Source organism: Aphis gossypii, chromosome 3 (genome assembly GCF_020184175.1).
Source record: "Aphis gossypii isolate Hap1 chromosome 3, ASM2018417v2, whole genome shotgun sequence".
NCBI classification, from domain to species: domain Eukaryota; kingdom Metazoa; phylum Arthropoda; class Insecta; order Hemiptera; family Aphididae; genus Aphis; species Aphis gossypii.
The window spans coordinates 1,438,178-1,458,473 of record NC_065532.1 but is presented as its reverse complement, the minus strand read 5'-3'; the positions used below and the strand labels follow the sequence as shown (position 1 = coordinate 1,458,473).

Sequence of the window (20,296 nt, the reverse complement as noted above, 5' to 3'; positions counted from 1 at the left end):
ACAAATATATCAATCCACCGTTATTGACAATTACCAAACTTCAAAAAAAAAGAAGAGTTTTTACTCTTTGGAGTTATAATTCTATTGTAGTATATTTACATGACTTTGTCCCCTCGCGATCTATCATTTCATAATACAATATTATGGCCATATACACGCATTATCATAATCGCGCCGGACTTAAATATATATTCTCTATAAAAATGTTTTCATTCATAAATAATCTCATTCAATACAAATAATACAATTTAATGTAAACACAATTATTAGTTGAGATGTATAAATCTATATTCAATCACAGACAATTTTTTTTTTTTTTTTGAATGGTATAGTCATTAAGATTAGTTGTCTTTAAGTACCTATCATTTTTACAATTAACTATACTGATATACTTTGCACAGTAATAAATGAAGGGTAAACTATACAAATTTTTTTACTCCAGATTGCAGATTTCCAATGATTTCCAAGGATTTGTACACCAATTTCCAATAGTGTTTTACCCCTATGTACTAAATTAAACTGTGCTTAATTCATTTAAAATACCTATACTATGTTTTTTTTTTGTTATTAAAGGTATCTAAGTATATTTTTAAATGTAGATAATTAGACTGTATGACATGAGTGTCAAAGATATAAAAATAACAAATTATTTGCGCCAAAATTAATATTTTATACATTTTTTATAAGTAGCTTTTTAAAAATATTTAAAATTGTTAATAGTTGATATGAATATATACCTAATATACATAAAAATAAATGAAAATATGCAAAATATTAGGGAATTGGTTGTTTTTTAACCCAAATTTTTTTTTACACAAATACCTAGGATTTTGGGGCATTTGTACGATACGATTTTTATACTTTTTTACGATCTCATTTTAGCGCTTATGTCTTCCACCGGATAATTACTAGAAATATTATACATATTGTCGTGAATTTGTATATGATAGTGTTAGATAAATATTAAATATATATTTGTTTGAAAATAACTATTATATATTCAATAATTAACTTGAAATAACAAATTGTTATTTAGTATATTTTCTGTTATGTTTTATACTCAGTAGGTAAATATGTATATGTATATTACCTATATAATCTACGTCAATAATCTTTTTCTGTACAGTTTACTGTGAATAAAATAAGATTAAAAAAAAATTATTATATATTATTATCTCACAACCCAAGTCCTAATAGATTTTACTTAAAATATATAATAATTTAAGGATATATGTATGAAATAATTATAAAACCTTTTTCAAATCTTCTTCGATATTTGTCTTTATAAGTTTACCAAGGTCAAAATTTTTGAATGACAATTCGTTATGTTTTACAATTTCTACGTCAATACTATGAACAGTGGACAAACATCTTATTGAAGTGCCTATAAATATAAATACATTATTTCAGATAAGTGTTAAACACAAACAATTTTTTATACAATTTGGTTGTAATAACATCGACAAGTCCAAAAAAGCTACAAATATTACTTCATTGTTGACGCTCATATTTGAATCCCGAGAAGGCGTTTTTCTAGTATTGTTAATCATTATGTGGTTGTTTTCGTTAAATAAAAATGTGACAAGTAGATATCTTTGTCTGATAAAAATAACTCATGAATAAAAATGATGACGTAGCTCAATAATATATGTTACAAGTTTCCATGTAAAAGTATCTTAAGAAAATTTTTTATTATGGATAATAGTTATAATAATTATAATTAAAATTAATAAACAACATTTAGATATATTTTAAACTACAAAAAATTACTTACTATGTGATGTAAATGATGTTTTATTGCTTTTAATACTAATATCATAAAAAGTACAAATATAATAATTAATATTAATAAATGTAAAGCTACAGACGCTACAGCTGTCATTTTACTTAAAAATAATCAGAGCTCAAGGATACTCTCATTATAATTATTATAAATATTGTTTTTTGTTTCCTTTTAAAAAATTAATTTTTTTTTGAACGTTTTTTAGCTCTAGATATTTTTTTTTAGGATACAGTTACTGTATCCCCATTATAGGTTACAAAACAATGGTACATACTTGAAAATAAATTCTTGTAATGCATATGATGATATTTCGTTCATGAGAAATCGGTTCCATAGATTCCATTCGAATCTGGGTCCTTTGAACAGTACGTTTTTTGGTTTGGGAATTTTTGCCGAATTTACCACTATGCCACTGTATTCCTCGAACCTATTGTAGGAAAGACAATTTTGATTTCAACATCATGTTACATATACGCACGCCAACGAAGCTCTTGAGTTTAATTCAGACCACCTGTATCGATCTGGGAATATTTTTAGATACCAAAATATCATCTATGGGATTTTTACTGCACAACAATCACAAGATATCAAAATGACGGACAACACTATGTATATGGAATATTAACATATATACTTCTATATATAATATTATTGTATACGCTGTTTTGAATAAACTTCTCTCTATTGTCTTTACATGTATACATATTATAATATAATATACTGTGTGTCTGTTTTAAGTGGAGCCTACCCGTTTTTTTTTCATTTTGTTTAGTCTTTGTTGGGTATATATATATATTTGACCTACCGCAGATCGACTTCAAGTGGCTAAACACGTGAATTCGTGGGAATAGTATGATAACGCACCTCTGGCCCGTGGTGGATACGGTTGCCGGCATGTTATCCAAGCTGAACCATCGCAGATCGTTTACGTCCCTCGTTACGTCCGTGAACGTGCCACGCTCAAATATAGAGCTATGGATTTCCTATATAAACGATATATTATGTATACACTATACATTGTATATTATTGTTAACTTCTTATTAATCGTTATTTGACAACTCAGTTAACAACTTCGAACATCAGTTATCATGTATATTTTATATATTTTAATGTCAATGATTAGTGTGATGGTTAATTAATATGACGGACTTTATTTATTACAATCATATAGTTGTGATGAGAATTGAGGATTCATATTGATATCATTAACAAAGTTTATTAATTAATTTATTAAAAACGTTCAGTTATAGTTTCTGTTCATCTATGCTGCACAAAAAAAAAAAAGCGGAACTGCAACCGTAATGAAAAGAACTGGTTCTGGCATTAGAATTTTGATAAAGAGTTTTTCAAAGTATTTAAAAACCCTAACAGAAATTAATGCATACTTTCATGTTAAAAGCTTCAATGTTTTTAATGTGTAATTTTATTGTATTAATCGTATATGTATTGTATTTATTAAGTACTACATTTGGTTAAAATATTAAAAGAGACATATTTAATTTTTAAGACTACAACAGAAAATTTTGTTATATCACTTAGGTACATCTAAAAACCACATCAAAATTGGAATTGGAATTTTGTTCTTAAACAAACAAACAAAAAAAAAAAAATAGAAAAAAGATTCTCCCCTTGGAGTGCAAATATTTTAATGTTTGTAACAATTTAATATTTTAAAATAGTTTTTAAATCAATTCATCACATAATAACATTTATATAGACGTAATAAATATTGTAAAATTATAAACACAACATATTTTTCTATAGGTAGGTATTTAAATTGTTTTATGTTAATCAACAATTATATATTCGTGAGAATTTTGAGATGTAAAATTGTTGATAGATTCTTTAAAATATATAAATGCGAGCCTTAGAGTTACACGTAATATACACTCTATACACCCGGGTATGGTGGCATTGATTTTGATTTATTGCTTTTATTGGATTATTGTTTTGACGTATGAATAAATTTAAACAGTATAAATTTGTATTTACATACCTATATATGGACACCATATTATATCATAATTTTACATTTATTATTCTATGTCAATGTCATTACTTATTACTCATTACTTTATTAGGGTATTTAATGAGATGTTACAATGGTATACGTTATTTAGATAAATATTTTACTAATTTAACACTATAATATCCTATTTATTACTATACATTATTATCCAGTGCTATAGCTAGAAATTTTTTATTGAGGGGATGTTCATTAAATTCGTTAATTATTATAATGCTAGAATACACCTACTTATTATATAGATACTTTATATAAGCCTTGTGCTCATAAATATTATTAGTATTATTACATTGGATTTGTTTTTATCTGTCGAGTTATTGAGTGAGAACGTAAGTAATACCTATTATACATCATAATCCAGAATATTATGATCAATAAAAAAGGAAACATTTTCTCAAAATATTATTTTTTGTATAAAAAAATATATTAGCTTACAATCGGACCGGATTTAGTTTTAAGTTGCTGCATATACACTTCAACTTATAGGATTTGTGAATACATTAGGAATCTATATGGCATATGTAATGCCGGCGTGGAACAAGCGGCAGCGGCGGCGTGTGGGCTGTTTTTGAAAAAGTAAAAAAAAATCGATAAACGAACTCATGCTGAGCCGTTGTCGGTATATTTTACGACGGGCGTATTTGTTTTTTGGCAAAATTTATAGCGCGAGACAGTTTTCGGGAGAAAAAAATAATAATAAAAAAAAATTCCAACCAAATTTATTTATGACTGTTATATTATAATATTATTATTATTATTATATCGGCACTGTCCTATATGTTTATATATTATATATCTATATATACCTTCTCGGACATATAATATAGAGGTAGGTATGTAATATTATTATTCGGGTTGTGCGCGGGCAAAACCAGAGCGGTCTCATCTTATCCCAGTCGTAAAAACGATAATAATATTAAACCTACCTACATAATGTGCATGTATATGTTAGGTACGAATAAAGAAATAAAACGTATATTATATACATTAAAAAAAAAAAAAAACGAATATATAATATCATGACTTATATATACATTATAGTCATTATAGCACTTTGTATAATACTATGCAGCGAATTATATGGTGCATGCCAAAGTTGTAAGGTGTTGTTATTATTATTACCGAGTCGATTGCCGAGGGCACGTGCAGTATGGCCGAACACGTGGTGTCCGATCCGCGACTTTGACGTCGACGGCCGCTCAACGACGGATTATACAGGCCGTGCATAGCGATGTTTAGAACGTTGTTTGGCGTCGTCAATCCAATCCGATTCAGTCTGGTCGGACACGATAAAGCCGCGTTCAAGTACGCCGCGTCCGACAGCAAATTTTGATTGCGCTCGCCGATCGCCTTCAACGGGTACTGTCCGCATACCTTGACACTTGTTTCCACTTCATCACTAGTATCACCTATACATATGATGTACGATTAGTTCACACGTTTATGTATTACAATGGTGTAGTATATATTATATTATCAGCACCGGAAATCTAAATCTCGATAGACCGCGTGTTAAAAATTAGAGGACTCTTAAAAAAAATTGATGTTTATAAGAAAATTAAAACAACAATCATATTATATTTTTTTGGTATTTGATAAAAATGAAGGTCCATAACAGTTTAAAATAAAAGGGTGTGGATATTATCTTGAAATATATTTTTTTTTACTATAATAATAATAATAATTTATCACTTAACAAAGTTAGAAAATCCAAAACATAAATTTGAGGTTGCCTAAAACAAATTCCTCATTGTTGCCCCCCTCCCAGTGTATTTCACTCCCTGTATTCTTGCTAAGTTTGGTACTATATGTTAGAATCACAGTTATACAAATAGGTTATAAACTAGATTGTTAACTATTACAATATTCTTAAAAGGTATATTGAAATGAATGAAGTCGTTATTTGCCATTTATATTTGAGGTATATGAGAATTAGAGTATTATCGATCACAAGTAATAAGTATGTATATAAATACGAAATATGCACATATTAAAAGTAGTTAAAAATATTTATTTTGATAACAGGTAATTTCATAGAATGACCTGAATGTTGTTGCATGTAAAAGTCTTTGTAAAACGCTCTTTTTTTAATTGGTTAAACTCATCTTCTATAATATTCTCAATTAGTGACTAATGATTATATACATACATATCTTCACGCGCACGAAAAATAAAAATATCAGAAATCAGAAATTATGTAATATGTAATATTGTATTATGACAGTATGTTAATTGAACAGATCAATCATATAATACTATGTTAGTCATGTTTTGTGTATTATGTACAAATTATAGAATAGGTACCTAATGGCTACAGCGATAACGATAAAAATTATTAAAATTATATTTAATATAAAAATACTCTTACTACCACGACTAGTGGGGTATATTATAGTAATAAAATATTTGATTAAAAAATCCTGATTTTCGGATAGATTTTGTTGGTGGATAAAATGTTTATATCATTCGATTTTGATAATTAATTACCATACACTAATGGCAACAAGTCCACTATGCAGACCCATGTTTGTTTAATATCGTTTTTATTATTGCTCGTTGATTTTAGAGAGATTTGTTCAACTTCATTCAGTGATTCAAAATAAACTGAAAACCAAATTAAAACAAACTAGTTAATACCTGCCTATCTAATATTATAAATCATAACTACTAACTAGTAGTTATACATTATTAGAGTATTAATTATTGTTTAAACGTGTTTGGAAAATAAAATAATTATTATTAGTTTGGTTATAAATGCGGCTTGGATTTTAAAACAAAAAAGCAAAAAAAAAAAAAATACACAACTGTTTTAAAAAATCAAAAAGAAACCATATTTATTTTTTTAAAAAAGCAACAAAAAAATTATGACCAAAAATTAACGTGAACTATTTATAAAAATGTATAAAAATTAATTTAATTTAAAAAAAGAATTATTTACCATTTACTTTCCTATACCTATTTGCAATAGTGAAACTGACTATTGTTCGTTAGAATATTTTTATACATAGAAGACGAACTCTTTACATCTATTGAACTACTGAATGATCAGTGCATACTTCATACAATCATACCAGAGGCTTCAAATTACTACACTAAATATAAAATTTTGAAATGATCGATATTGATGTTATAGCCATACTGACCGCATAGGTACTGCATGCCATATATAAATCGATAATCTATACTTATAATATATTTAAATTTAATAAACAAGCCGATAACGAAAACAATAATAACCCGAATTGTAGGTTTTTACATTAATTATTAATTATTTTATTTTTATTTTAATGCATGATAAGCATTATGAAAAATTCACAGCTGGTATAATTTTAAAAAAAGCAATAAAAAAGCATTTACTTAAAAAAAAATCCAAAAATAAATTGATTTATTTGGAATCAGAATGACGTGAAATGAATTTATGTATAAAAATTAGATTTCTATTTCATTTATAAAAAAAAAAGCAAATGCTTTTAAATCCGAGTCCTAGTTATAATGAATAATAGAATGGTAAATCAAATAGAAATTAATAATAAAATTATAAAATACTACAACACGTGTATGACTTATTACGTATAAATATGTTTTATACACAAAACAAAAATATGTTGTTATTATGTGAATGATTATTGATTTAATTATTCTTAACAACTTGTAACTTATCATATACTAAAGTGTACAAACTAAAAAATGATACTGTATTGATTATTATTATTATTTGGTAAGTTAATAAAGAAATATAGTAGTAGTCAATTATTATTTATTTAATCTGTATTATTTAAGCGTACACAGATTTAAATAATTGCAAGTAGTGCCTACAGAATTTTGGGCTTTATTTTTTATTTAGGATTTCTCCTAACAAGACATGTAACAACAATAAAATTATATTAAATACTAATTGAGTAGTATACAATACTATTATAATGATAATAATAAAAATAATATGTGGTAATATAGGAATTTATAACATTATAGATGGCTAATATTTTAATTGTCAAATTTGTATGTTACTAAATTTAAATAAATATTTGAAACTATTTATTGTACTGTAAAAAGAAGAATTAATGACATAAGGTTTTGGAGTACTTCTTTTATTATAATAAAAACGATGGTTATTCACACTCAAGTGAAAAATGCTTTATAGCTAAAAATGCTTAATGCTATATAAAGTGTTTTGCAACCATGAGGCTAAATTTTTAGGGCCTCAATTTTATAATATCATAAGGTGTCTAAGTTCAACCGGCACGCCCCACCCCCATCAACACATATAACTGCACCTTTTTAATTATAAATTATCGTAAAATTGATCACGATCGTATTTAAAGCAGCAATAGTGTTATAAACACTTTATAGTTTACTGTGTACATCATAGCATAGGTAGTAAAATATGTTAGTATCTAATCTGTCTAACCTAATTATGATTTAATTATCCCATTGCATCATGCTAATATGAATGAAAAATCATAATACTTTAAGTTTTAAAACAGATGGGCTGTATAGCAGGTGTTGAGTGCGTAACTGGATGTGTTAAATTTGAATTCACTGATGTATCGTTGTACTTATGTACAAAAATAATTCCAAGCGTAGACGATTTATGAGCTTAAATAATCATTTAAAATATTTTACGTATGTTTTTTGATATAACTATTAAAGTCGTTTATATGACTATTAGTATTACGCAGTAGATAGATTGATTTTATTTTTTTTCGGAAACAGCACATTTATTATATTTTTGGTATTTAATTATTATAATAATAATATATACCATATTGATATTATATTATTAATTTTTAAAACCATCTCAACGTAAGACAGTGTGAATAGGTTTATTGTATAAATAAATAATATTCTAAAATGAATAAACATATTATTTGAAAATGCTATTTTGTATAGCATAATTTAATAATTCATAATATACGTAAAAGTTTTAAGTTACCGTGAAGTTACAAATAATGATGTTTTGAATTATAACAAAATAATTAGCATTGTTATTTCTGATAAAATTATATTTCCGTTCAAATTTAAACTTCGAATGCAACTTTATTTTTTATGAAGATATAAGAACAACTTATGTACAATTTTGTATTAAATTTTTAAGAACTTTGGTTCAGTTATAAATTTGTTACCTATCGTTATTTATTGAATAAAAACTAAAGTAGGTAATTGAAAATGTATAAGTATAAATAGCACAAATAGAATCAAATTTAAAATATATAACTATAGTATATGTAGATAATTTTAACATAAATATTTGGTGGAAATTTTAAGTATCTATGGTTAGTCATTTTTGAATTATAACAAAAGAACAAAATTATTTATGTCAAATAGTAGTTTTGCGCCAAAATTGCGATTTTCCTGGTAATTTTTGGAAAATACTTGGAATTTTTACTTTTAACCTTCCAAAGTATCAACTAAATATATTTTCTATCAAAAATAAACCACCCTTAAGTATAATGAAACAAGTTATGTTTTTGCTATGGCCTAGATATTATTATATGTATTACTTTGAAGAAGCCAGGTTTTGATTTTTTTGATTGTTTGACTTATCTTCAGGAAACCCTATCGATATCTGCAATTACATCTTATTTGACTTTTTCAATTTTATTTTATGTATTTATCAATGATCTAACTGATTCATATTTTTATAAATTGTGAAATATATTTTAAGAATTATATTTATTTAGTGACATGAGTTTTATAAATTGTGAAATGTCAATATAACAAAATATACATGAACTTGTACACTTTAATACATGATAATGAAGTTAGTATAATGATTAATGAGTTACAATTTTCATTTAAATACAAGTTTTATAATAGTTACTTAGCATGGGATGAGAGGCAAACTTGTATTCCACAATTTCGTCCAATGGGAAACTCAAAGAAACTTCTAAATCAATTTTTCCATCAGTATCCATCAGAGTAATGATAACATCTCCTACACTCAATAAATTGCCATGAAACTCAAAATATACATTGAAATTTATAGGAAAATTCAAAGAAGCCTCCTTAAACATATGTAATATTATTTATTTTATTTATATTATATAATATATGCACAAATAGACATAATTATTATTAGTAATGAGTAATGACTTACTAAATTGTTGATACAGTCCAAAAAAAAGATAAATTCAATATATTTGCTTTTATTATTTGATGGTTCTTGATCCATGATGATATATTCAAATCATCCAAAAACATCAAAACCATTTAAACATAAATTTGTGCTGTTTTATGTTTATTTGCTATGACGACTTTTATCATAATTACCTTGCAGGTATGAGATATTAAATAAAAACCAGTAAATACATTTACACATGTTTATTATAAAACTAAATTCTAAAAGCATTTTCATATTTTTGGAGAATCTAAGTAAAACAGGTTTAATTTCGCTTCAAAAATTTAAGATTTTGGTAAAGTTTCTTGAATGCTAAATTTTCAACGTATTGATTCTAAACATTTTTAATTGTAGTGTTTTGGACGAGAACACTTGTATTTTAATATCGTATTTATATAATTTAATTATTTATACTGCCTTTATTATAAATGATAAAGATTACCGTGAAATCGATTTGCATAGCGTTAAGAAAATATTTCTGAATTTTAACCGTTTTTTCGGTCCATCCAATGTGTATAATATTCTTAATCTTTTCAGATTGCCATGTTATAACTTAGCTGTTTCTATTTTTCTATTAATTTAAATTTACCTAACATCAGCCTAAGGCACTTCTTATTGTAGACCTATATAAAATGTTAGTAGGTACATATAACGAAGTATTTTTAACACAAAGTTTTAATGTTTAAGTGTTATAGGTTGATGAAAGATGAATATACGTAAAACTACAGTGTTTGGTTAAAACAGAATAATACTACGTATTGACTACCTAATTAAATTTTTGATTGTTTTTGCATTCTTTATTGCACTAAATAGTAAATATATGAGTTGCAAGTAGTGTATACCAATTATATTATACTGAATCTAGCAATTGCCATAAATCTTATATTGAAACATTCACACGGAATAATATTATATATATAAAACTATACAAGGTTGCCATGTAATATTTTTTTTATTATTTTTTTTTGTCAGACCGGGCAAATGAGATAATATTAACTCACTATAATATTATGTACGTGAAGATATAATATAATGATCGACCGCGGATTATAATCCGTTTGCGGTACAGCCGGGCGACCGACGATGGGTTGTCCGTAGTGTACCGTGCGTTAAACGGCGACCAGCAGTCTCGAGATTTTATTACGTGAAGACTGGAGAGGATTTTATTATATTTAATATATTATACATAATATATGTATATATATACACACACACACTCATAGTTGCTGTTTCTTTCTCTCTGTCTTATTTAGTATTAATAGACATACCTGAGTTTTTACTGTGCACTTATAATTTATAAACCCGTTGTTTTTTCCTTTCCCTCGATCGTCATATCTCGATTCGTTTTTTCTTCATCTACTTCTCTTTCGTTTTATTTTTCTACTCGTCCTCCATGTCTTCAACCTTTCCTTCTTCCTAGTCCAGTCTTCCGTGGCCTCCCGCACAGCAAACTGACACATTATTATTATATAGAGGCAATAGTCGCGCATTAAATCAACTTCGATGTACTTGTGTAGTGTGCGAGTTTATGCTATATAATGGATGTAAAAAAAAAAAAAAACTAAGAGAGAAAACGAAATGAAAAAAATATAAAAAGAATCTCGCGGTAATAATTTAATATAAATAGAGTAGCGGGGGATATTGAAAAGTCAAATAAAGAAGAATAAATAAATAATAAAACCGGAGCGTTTATAGCGTGTGCCCGATCTCCGGAGCCAGATAGAACTCTTGGCCATGATTAATGGTCGGCCATAAAGTTCGAAGAAACAAATACCCCGAGACTTGGAGATTGATGAATTTACTGAGTCGGCCTCGTCCAAGCGGACACCTCAATGTCATCAAGAGATAATATAATGTTTTTTTTTCGAAATCACTCTTTATTGGTCGTAAACGTTTTTACCGTACGTGTAATGTTTGCAGCAGACGGCAGTGAATGGAATGCAATCGCCTGGCCCGGCTTACGCGTGTCCAGCGCCTGATCAAAGAGCCTGTGCGGTCCACGAGGCAACGTAACTCGTAAGGGCTGCTGCTGGCTGCTGTTGTTGCAGCAGCGTGTGTGTAGGTAGAGGTAGTTGATTCCGACCATTTCGTCTTTCATCTTTTATATATAATAATATATACGTAACGCGTCCGCTACAGTTCTTTCAATCTCGTTCGAATACAAATTTACTGCGTTTGTTCGGAGCACGAAACATATTCTTCTAAACACGCTATCAAATTATTTTGACAGTTATATGGGCTGCATATAAATATGATTATAGTAATAAAAACAAATAAATTTTAGTACTATAATTATATGGTCTAGAAAAAATGAGAGTTCACCTGATTAAAATATATAAATATTGTGAATTATTAATTAACTTAACTTATCAATTATGTTTTACCTTATAAAAATAGTGGTAAAATTAATCAGCAAAATCTACAATAAATTATATTATATAAATATATTTATACTATATGAAATATCTATAGCCATGTAAATGAATTGTTAAATACTCTATTAGTATATATTATGAATTATTTTGAAGGAACATGCTTTAGTTATACAATAAAAATATACCTATTCGCTATGTAAATAAAATAATACTTATAAACAACTTTGACACATGTTACCTAATAATTTTTAAGTAGATAATAACTAATATTATTTCTTTTATACGTCAGTAGTAATTTTTAATAAATAAGAATATTATATAACTCGATAACTATATAGTAGTTACTATATATTACTTCCAAAGATAGTAATATTCAACTAAATGCTTTAAAGCGTTGTTTATATTATTACTTAGACTTCAAGGATAGTATTATTTACACTGCAAACTGCTTTTAAATAATTCTAAAAACATTATTTATACATGCTTCGACAACATATACATGTATGATCATTTTACTTTTGCAACAACCATAAATGAAAAAACCGTTTAACCAAAATTAAAATTTTGTGACCTAATAGGATTTTCGTAGACTTTAAACCACTAGAAGCATTATGAGTAGGTTGGTGGTATATATAATATGTTATGTATATTATAGATAGGTACAAAATATATTATAGCTACTATATATAATAAATATACAATATACCTACATATTTTATTATTTTAATAACGAATATATTTAGTATTATCTCAATTAAAGTAGCAATTAAAATTAAAACATCGTGTTATAATTAGATATTTTACTATTTTCGTTATGATACATAATACTAGTATATAATGATTAAAAAATATGCTTAACAGGTTAGTACCTATTTTAAACATGGGAACGTATTATAATGCGTTACCTACGCCAATGAATTATTTACTAATGTGTATAACAGATAATATTTCACTGTATCAAATAATATTTGATATTCTATAATATTATTATGTACAATAGGTATATGCGTAATGACGTAGTGTATAGTAGTCCCTATTTGTTTAATCATACATGAGATAGAAAAAATTTACTTATCAAAAAGGTAACATTATTTTTATATGTTTATTAAATTCTAAGACTATAAGCAAAAAATATTTAAATACGATTATTGATTGAGGAATGTGCATTTTAGGAAACGAAAAATTGTAAATAAAACAACAAACATACTACGGTAAAATAGATACAATTTTAACGTTGAAGTAAACATACTTGATTTACAATAATTTATAGTATATAATTAATGCAGTTTGCACTGCCTAATGAAGTAATGTATATTAAAAGTATGTAATACTTGTTATAAATGATTATGTGATATGATAAGTTACGGCTTATGTGTCATGAATATCATAGGCATCATCGAAATTATGTTTTTATACGACACGCAGAAGTTTATCTGAATAGAAAGACACAAACAGCTAGAAGTATACTATATAGCTAATGTATAGCTGGTTAAAGTAGCAGGTTTAGCCGGTTCACTTGATTTATTGATTATTATTAATCATTTCATAAAGAATGTGCATTATTTCTTGTTAATTTGTCCAATAATTTATACAATTTAAGTAATTATATCTGTACTCTGAAATTATCAAAGATATAGTTTTAAGGTCATATCAATAGCAATGGAGTTTTGATTTTCAGCATATTCAAAACTTTATTACTATCTTATAACATAGTATCATTTTATATTGGTCTGATTAATATAATGTTATCTGTAACGTTCATTAAGTACAACATTTGGTCTTTTATTTTTATATATGCATATAAAATAAAATATTACTTGAATTTTATACAAAATTAAAATATTTATTTTAACCTCGAAATTTAAGCCGGTTTTCCAATTGATTAGATCGAGGAATGTTAATTTTGTATTTATCATAAGTATTTTAAAGTAAAATGTCAATTATATGAAGAATTAAAGTACATTTATTTTATTTTTTATTGAATTGAACAGTTTATCTAAAATGATTAACAATATTTGGATACACTGGACAAATAATTAATATAATTGTACAAAAACAAGTATAAACATTAGTGTGAAGCTAAATTTCAATTGAAATGACTCTTTTTTTTGCATTGTCCTAACCATATTACCTAACCAAGTCTTCTGACTTGTATAGTACCTGATTACTTGAGTGTCTGCTTGGTTAATGTGTCGTTTCAATCTTACTCATATTAGTGAATAGTGCGATGAACACACTTACTGAATTATTCTCTGAAAGCAAGCTATAACATCTCAGTATCATATCGTACGCAGTGGTAATGGTCTGAAGGTTGTAGTATGTCTATTAAATTTAACTTCTTAAACAAATTCACAATACGTCTAAATCGGTTTGATAATAGTTTTGTACAGTAGATATTTATGTTCTATAGATAGTTTGAAATTAATCTAAATAAAGTTTTTATATTTTGTGTTTGATCTTTTTTTAATTGACATTTAAAATATGTTACAATTTTATGAAAAATATTTAATTTTCAAAATATGATAAATGAACTAAATATAGGTACAAAAATAGTTTCTGGCTCAAATACAATTTTACTAAAAATTACGAATTTTTATAAAAACATATTTATTCATCAATTCATGGTATAGATGATTATTAATCGTTCAGCAATATAGCATTCCATAAGTAACTGTCATACTTTATACATTTGAAAATAATGATAAATCGTCGTATTCGAAAACAATTTAAAATTAAACTTAAGCACATACTTTAAAAATGTACTATTCGAGATGTATTTAACATTTGTCACATAATATTTATTAGACACTAATGACTTATCTCAAATAGGCAGACATTGGGGAGAGCGGAAGGCTTAGACTATCAAAATTGAAATTATGTAACCTAAATATAAAGCATAATATGTATTTTCACCCAATTATATTATTAAAGTTATAGATTGCTCAAATTAATTTAAAAATCAAGGATACGAGCATTCTTACGCGGTCATACTAACCACATGAAAATTAATAAATAGAGAAATTTTTCTTTTTTTGAAAATTAATTTTATAAAAAAAATAAGTTATTGTGAACAAAAATATACTTAATTACTAATTTGAAAGGATAGGCTATTTAAAATTTTAAACATGTATTATCATAATATTTACAATACTATATATATTCATAATAACGTTGGTAATGGAATTAATAATATAATAATATATTATATGTGTATAACTTATAAGTGAAGAATAACAGGTAATCGTTTAAAAAAATCGTTTAATTTTACTGCCTCTACCTTTTCAGTTAAATCGAGAAATACATTACATTACCCTGGATTACACACATACTTCTATGAGCTGTACAAACAAGATCAAGAGATCACGTTCATAAATAAAATAAACGATAATCACTTCATGTCAGTGCAACCGTCACGTACCGACGTTTATGCCTCTATCTTTACAAAATATGTTGGCCACACTAACTATTGTTTAATGATGACAACTCCACCTACATTTTCAAATCAATTTTCTGTTAATAATCCAAATTATACATAGGGTTTTAAACATTTAGGAATATTAAAATAATATAATATGCCTACTAGGTATTATAAAAATAATTATCTTCAATCTCAAAATATTCTTAAGAAATATTTGATTGTGTATTAAAATAAATATATGTCTATCATGTATGAGTTGAGCCTGTTGATATTAAATTTTAATATAACATAAATGTAAATAGTTTATTTATATTATTCTTGTATGTAGTATTATTTAGTGAATCAATAATTTTATTTTTTATATTATGTATAAAAATTAATAACAATTGATTTGTGCCATCGACTAGCCATAATATTTTAGGTTGATGAATATAGATTTTTAGTCATTAATAAATAACAATATTAGGTTTTCAAAATCAACAATATTAGTATTTATAGTTAGATATATAAAATGATTGTTATTATAAATATCATTGAATATGTACCTTAGAAGTCACACTTAAATATCAATAACATACTAATAATATATTCATTCAAACAGTTGACATGATTGAAATTTAATTTAATAATTTATCTACTTTTTAAAAAAATATTTATAAAATATAACTTTTAAATTGGTAAATAAACTATTATAATTTAAAAAAAAAACCGATTAATTTTTACTAAATTTTTGTTAATCATAAATTAATATTAAATGCGTTTTTCTTATTAAAAAACTATTTTAAAGCTAGAGACTTAAAATATTCTTAAAAGTAAAATATTTTGAGTTTTGAGTAAAAATGAAAATCTATTTAATAATAATAATATTAAATAAAAAACTGAAATTAAGCATATTATAGTTAACTAGGTAATAATTATTATAGTAGGTACATTATTACACGAATGATTTGATTTATTAATATTTTATTATTTTTTGTTTTAATTTAACTTCGTTGTTAAATTTTTTGAATTATTTTTTATGTAACTTAAAATTTATTTATTACTTAGATATTTTCTAAAAATCGCTATTTGGTATATTATATTTTTTCATTCGCTGTAGTATTTTAAATATTTAGTGCCATTATAATTTAATTGTTTATTTTGTTTAATTTTTTTTTACTTTGCATGTAAAATAATAATATACTAAGAAATACAGATTCATTTTACTATGGAATTTTTTAAAGTATAAATAATGTTAACAGTAGCCAATTTATTATTATTATTTTCTAACATAGTATGTTATGTGATAGGTAGTTTTGAATCCATATCTTATTTCAAGTTATTATGGCATATTATAGATTCATAGATTCATAGCTCATTACCTATATGTATTATATATATAATATTTATATACAAATGTAAACAATAGTAGCTATAGATTTATTATAAATTTATAATGTATTAATAATTTTAAAAATGTTGATGTGTTTGCATTATATATATTTTTTATTGATTTTTCATTAAAATAACTTAACATCGTTTTATTGTATAGATAAATACCTAAATGATATACGAATTTGTTCGATTCCTTATCCACTAGTTTCCACAATAAGTAATTACCATATTAAAATAATCGCGTAGTTTCAATTAAAACGAAATATGTGTTTAAATATGTAAATAACCCTGTTGCATCACAATCGACCGACCTTATCGCGTGACCGTATAGATACAAGACACACATACTCGTACACATATATCGACTATAGTAATGTACTAATGTAGGTATATATGTATATACGTACGGCTATACAGTTATGCCTACTATTGCAGTTGATATCAAGTTCAAGGTAGGTATACTCGAGAAAGAAAGCTATTTATCCGTCGACTTCAGATCGATTTAGAAATTCAGCATTTTCCGTCAAAATCAATAACTAGAATAGTAAAATATCTACTACTGAAATCACTTTTTTTTCTTGTTCTATAGTATCCACCTGAGATCTAAATACAAATTGCGTAAAATTATATTTTCTCGAAAACATTATCTTAGCTACAAAAAAATATTTACACCTTATCCGTCTGTCACAATTGATCGAGATTTTGAGTGATAAAATCAATTGCATATCGTGTAAAAGTATTCTGCGTGTATAATTTATTTACTGTAGTGGTATTTCATTGTCTATGATAATATTATTATATTATTGTGCATTACTAATAAAGATTCGTCACGAATCGATCTAATTCGACAACAGTCACACAAATGATAAAATAGATATATATTTATTGTGCTCGGTGGCAATAGGATCCTGGGGGCGATAATTTGTGGTATTAATTTTTCCCAACCGAATTTTATGCACCAACACAAAAATAATATATTATATAATAGTATGATCTCCGGCTTTGTCGCGCACGGTCTTAGTCTCAGTTCTTCGTACTTGTGTTGCCGACAAACGCCGTTCGCGATAAAGACCGCGATGGAAAGCGTTATGCGTGGTGCCCAGTGCAGGATTATACTTATTATATTATTATAAACCGACTATCGCCACCCACGCGTCAATTTTCGATCGTCTGCAATGAGCCTCTGGTGTACAACACTAACAGTGGAATTTCAATTTTTCTCATTCCGATTGTCTGAAACACCGCCGTCGTACTAGCGTTTACCGTAACTAATCCGATCACACAAGACACATATTATTATAGTAGGTATACGTATATAATATATACATTATACACACACAGATGAGTAACGTAGGTATATAGGTAAAAACAAGCGATGTATATTATTCCATTTGTCGGTTCGTCGAACAACATCATCGTCGTTGTCGTCTTCGTCGTCATCGTCGTCGTCGTCATCATCATCATCATCATCATCATCATCATTGCGCACAAGCCTCGCGGTCATGCTGAAATAATAATAATATTATTATTATTATTATATATTGCCGGACACTTTATATATATGTACAAGTAACACGCAACATACCTATAATGATTATCTGTTATGTACGTTTCCTATAACGATTTTTATTATTATGATTATTTACGTTCTAATAATTAAAACGCGATTCACAATGACCGCAGCTTCCACGCATAATACAGATCATCTCTTCAACAGTATCCATGTGTACTCATGCGCTCGCGCGCGCGTTATTTATTATTGTTGTTGTTATAGTGTTACCTCTCTTTCTCTCTCTTTTTCTACGCGCGTGTGTATCTGTGTGTGTGTAATTGTGCGAGTGTGTGTATACGTATGAATTTGTTCGATATTAATGATTCCATTGTGTCAGCAATGAACAAAGAGCACAGGTGCCGTGGGAACGCGGCGGTATGTCCTTTTTAAAAGTAAATTAGAAAAAGAAAAAAGGAGAAGAGAATATGAAAAAAAAAGACAAAAATAGAAAAGTCGGACGATTGTCTCGGGCAATAGTGTTTAATAGGAAAGCGACCCACGGCGGGGCAGTGGAGGTAATCATTGCAATCGTCGTATGCTATATCCACGTGCAACATAGGTATATACCAATGTTATATAACCCTTAGACCATCAGCAACAGGTAGCTTACCCTAACCACTACCAACCCCTTCCCATTCAAGCAGGAATTTTAACCCTCGTATTTAGGGGGTCACTGTCTCAGATCTACGTATGTATAAAGTGTATCTTCCTAAATGCGGATAAGTTAGGTATATAAATATATATAATATAGTGATGACTTACGCCCGTGAAATTTTAATTTGAATGAAAATAACTTTTAAAAAAGGTTTACCAAACCTCTATAACTTCACCTAAAAACCGATTCTACGTTCATTTATATATTTTTCCTTAGATAATTCTAAATAATGTGTGTTTAATTTTAATGATTGGACTAAATAATATATGTAAAAGCAAAGTCAATAAAATAAGTATTTAATTATATACTATAAAAACAGTATTACCTAGTTATTATTTATAAAAATATTTATTAAAATGTGATAACATGTATTTTTTATCATCAAATAAAGTCTAACGTAATTTTCAGTTACAGTTATGAAAAACTTGGCATAATTATTAAGCCATTTATTTTTCATATAATCCATGAAGATAATCAATTTATCAATATAAATTATAAATATTAAATACATAAATACCAAATAAAATAATTGTATGTATCTTTCATAAATTGTTTTAAAATAAAAACTGGATGTTGAAAGGAAAGGTGAGTCTATAGTTAGGTGAATACGAATTAAATTTAATCTGACCCATCAATAGAGTAAGGGATTGCCAATTCGGTTAAATATAACCACTTTTTGTATTTGGTTTTTAGACTAAAGTTTTTATAAAAAGTAAAACAAATTGTATGTTAAAGTTATAATTTGTTTCCGTTCATATAATATAGTTTATACAGTTTAATAAAATTACTCTATAGACTATTAAAAATACATATATATGTATAATTATCCTATATCGCAAAACTTTCATTAATTTGAATGTACGTGGTACACGTCATAAATGTATACACAGTGGATATTATAACTACTATACCTATATTATATTAAATTATATTATCAATACTATTTTATACATAATTATTGAAGTATTTTATTAGTAATAAAAATGTTTTAAAC

General features: G+C 26.4%; 1 protein-coding gene across 10 annotated transcripts in view; it reads right to left on the bottom strand.

Moving 5' to 3' along the window:
* Positions 1 to 20,296, bottom strand: part of LOC114127870 (uncharacterized) — a 48,265-nt gene that overhangs the window by 14,402 nt on the left and 13,567 nt on the right. The window contains exons 1-8 of one of the 10 annotated variants that reach the window (XM_050202534.1): positions 9,908 to 10,774; positions 9,632 to 9,815; positions 6,298 to 6,414; positions 4,933 to 5,219; positions 2,648 to 2,766; positions 2,058 to 2,210; positions 1,442 to 1,599; positions 1,254 to 1,384 (exon numbers count right to left, since the gene is read on the bottom strand). In XM_050202534.1, the coding sequence (XP_050058491.1) occupies positions 1,254 to 1,384; positions 1,442 to 1,599; positions 2,058 to 2,210; positions 2,648 to 2,766; positions 4,933 to 5,219; positions 6,298 to 6,414; positions 9,632 to 9,815; positions 9,908 to 9,982 (1,224 nt within the window). In that variant the 5' untranslated portion in view covers positions 9,983 to 10,774. Of the gene's footprint in view, positions 1 to 1,253; positions 1,385 to 1,441; positions 1,600 to 2,057; positions 2,211 to 2,647; positions 2,767 to 4,932; positions 5,220 to 6,297; positions 6,415 to 9,631; positions 9,816 to 9,907; positions 10,775 to 11,833; positions 12,192 to 20,296 lie in introns of those variants that run through there. The other 9 variants (XM_050202532.1, XM_050202533.1, XM_050202527.1 and 6 more) reach the window with 9 other exon arrangements.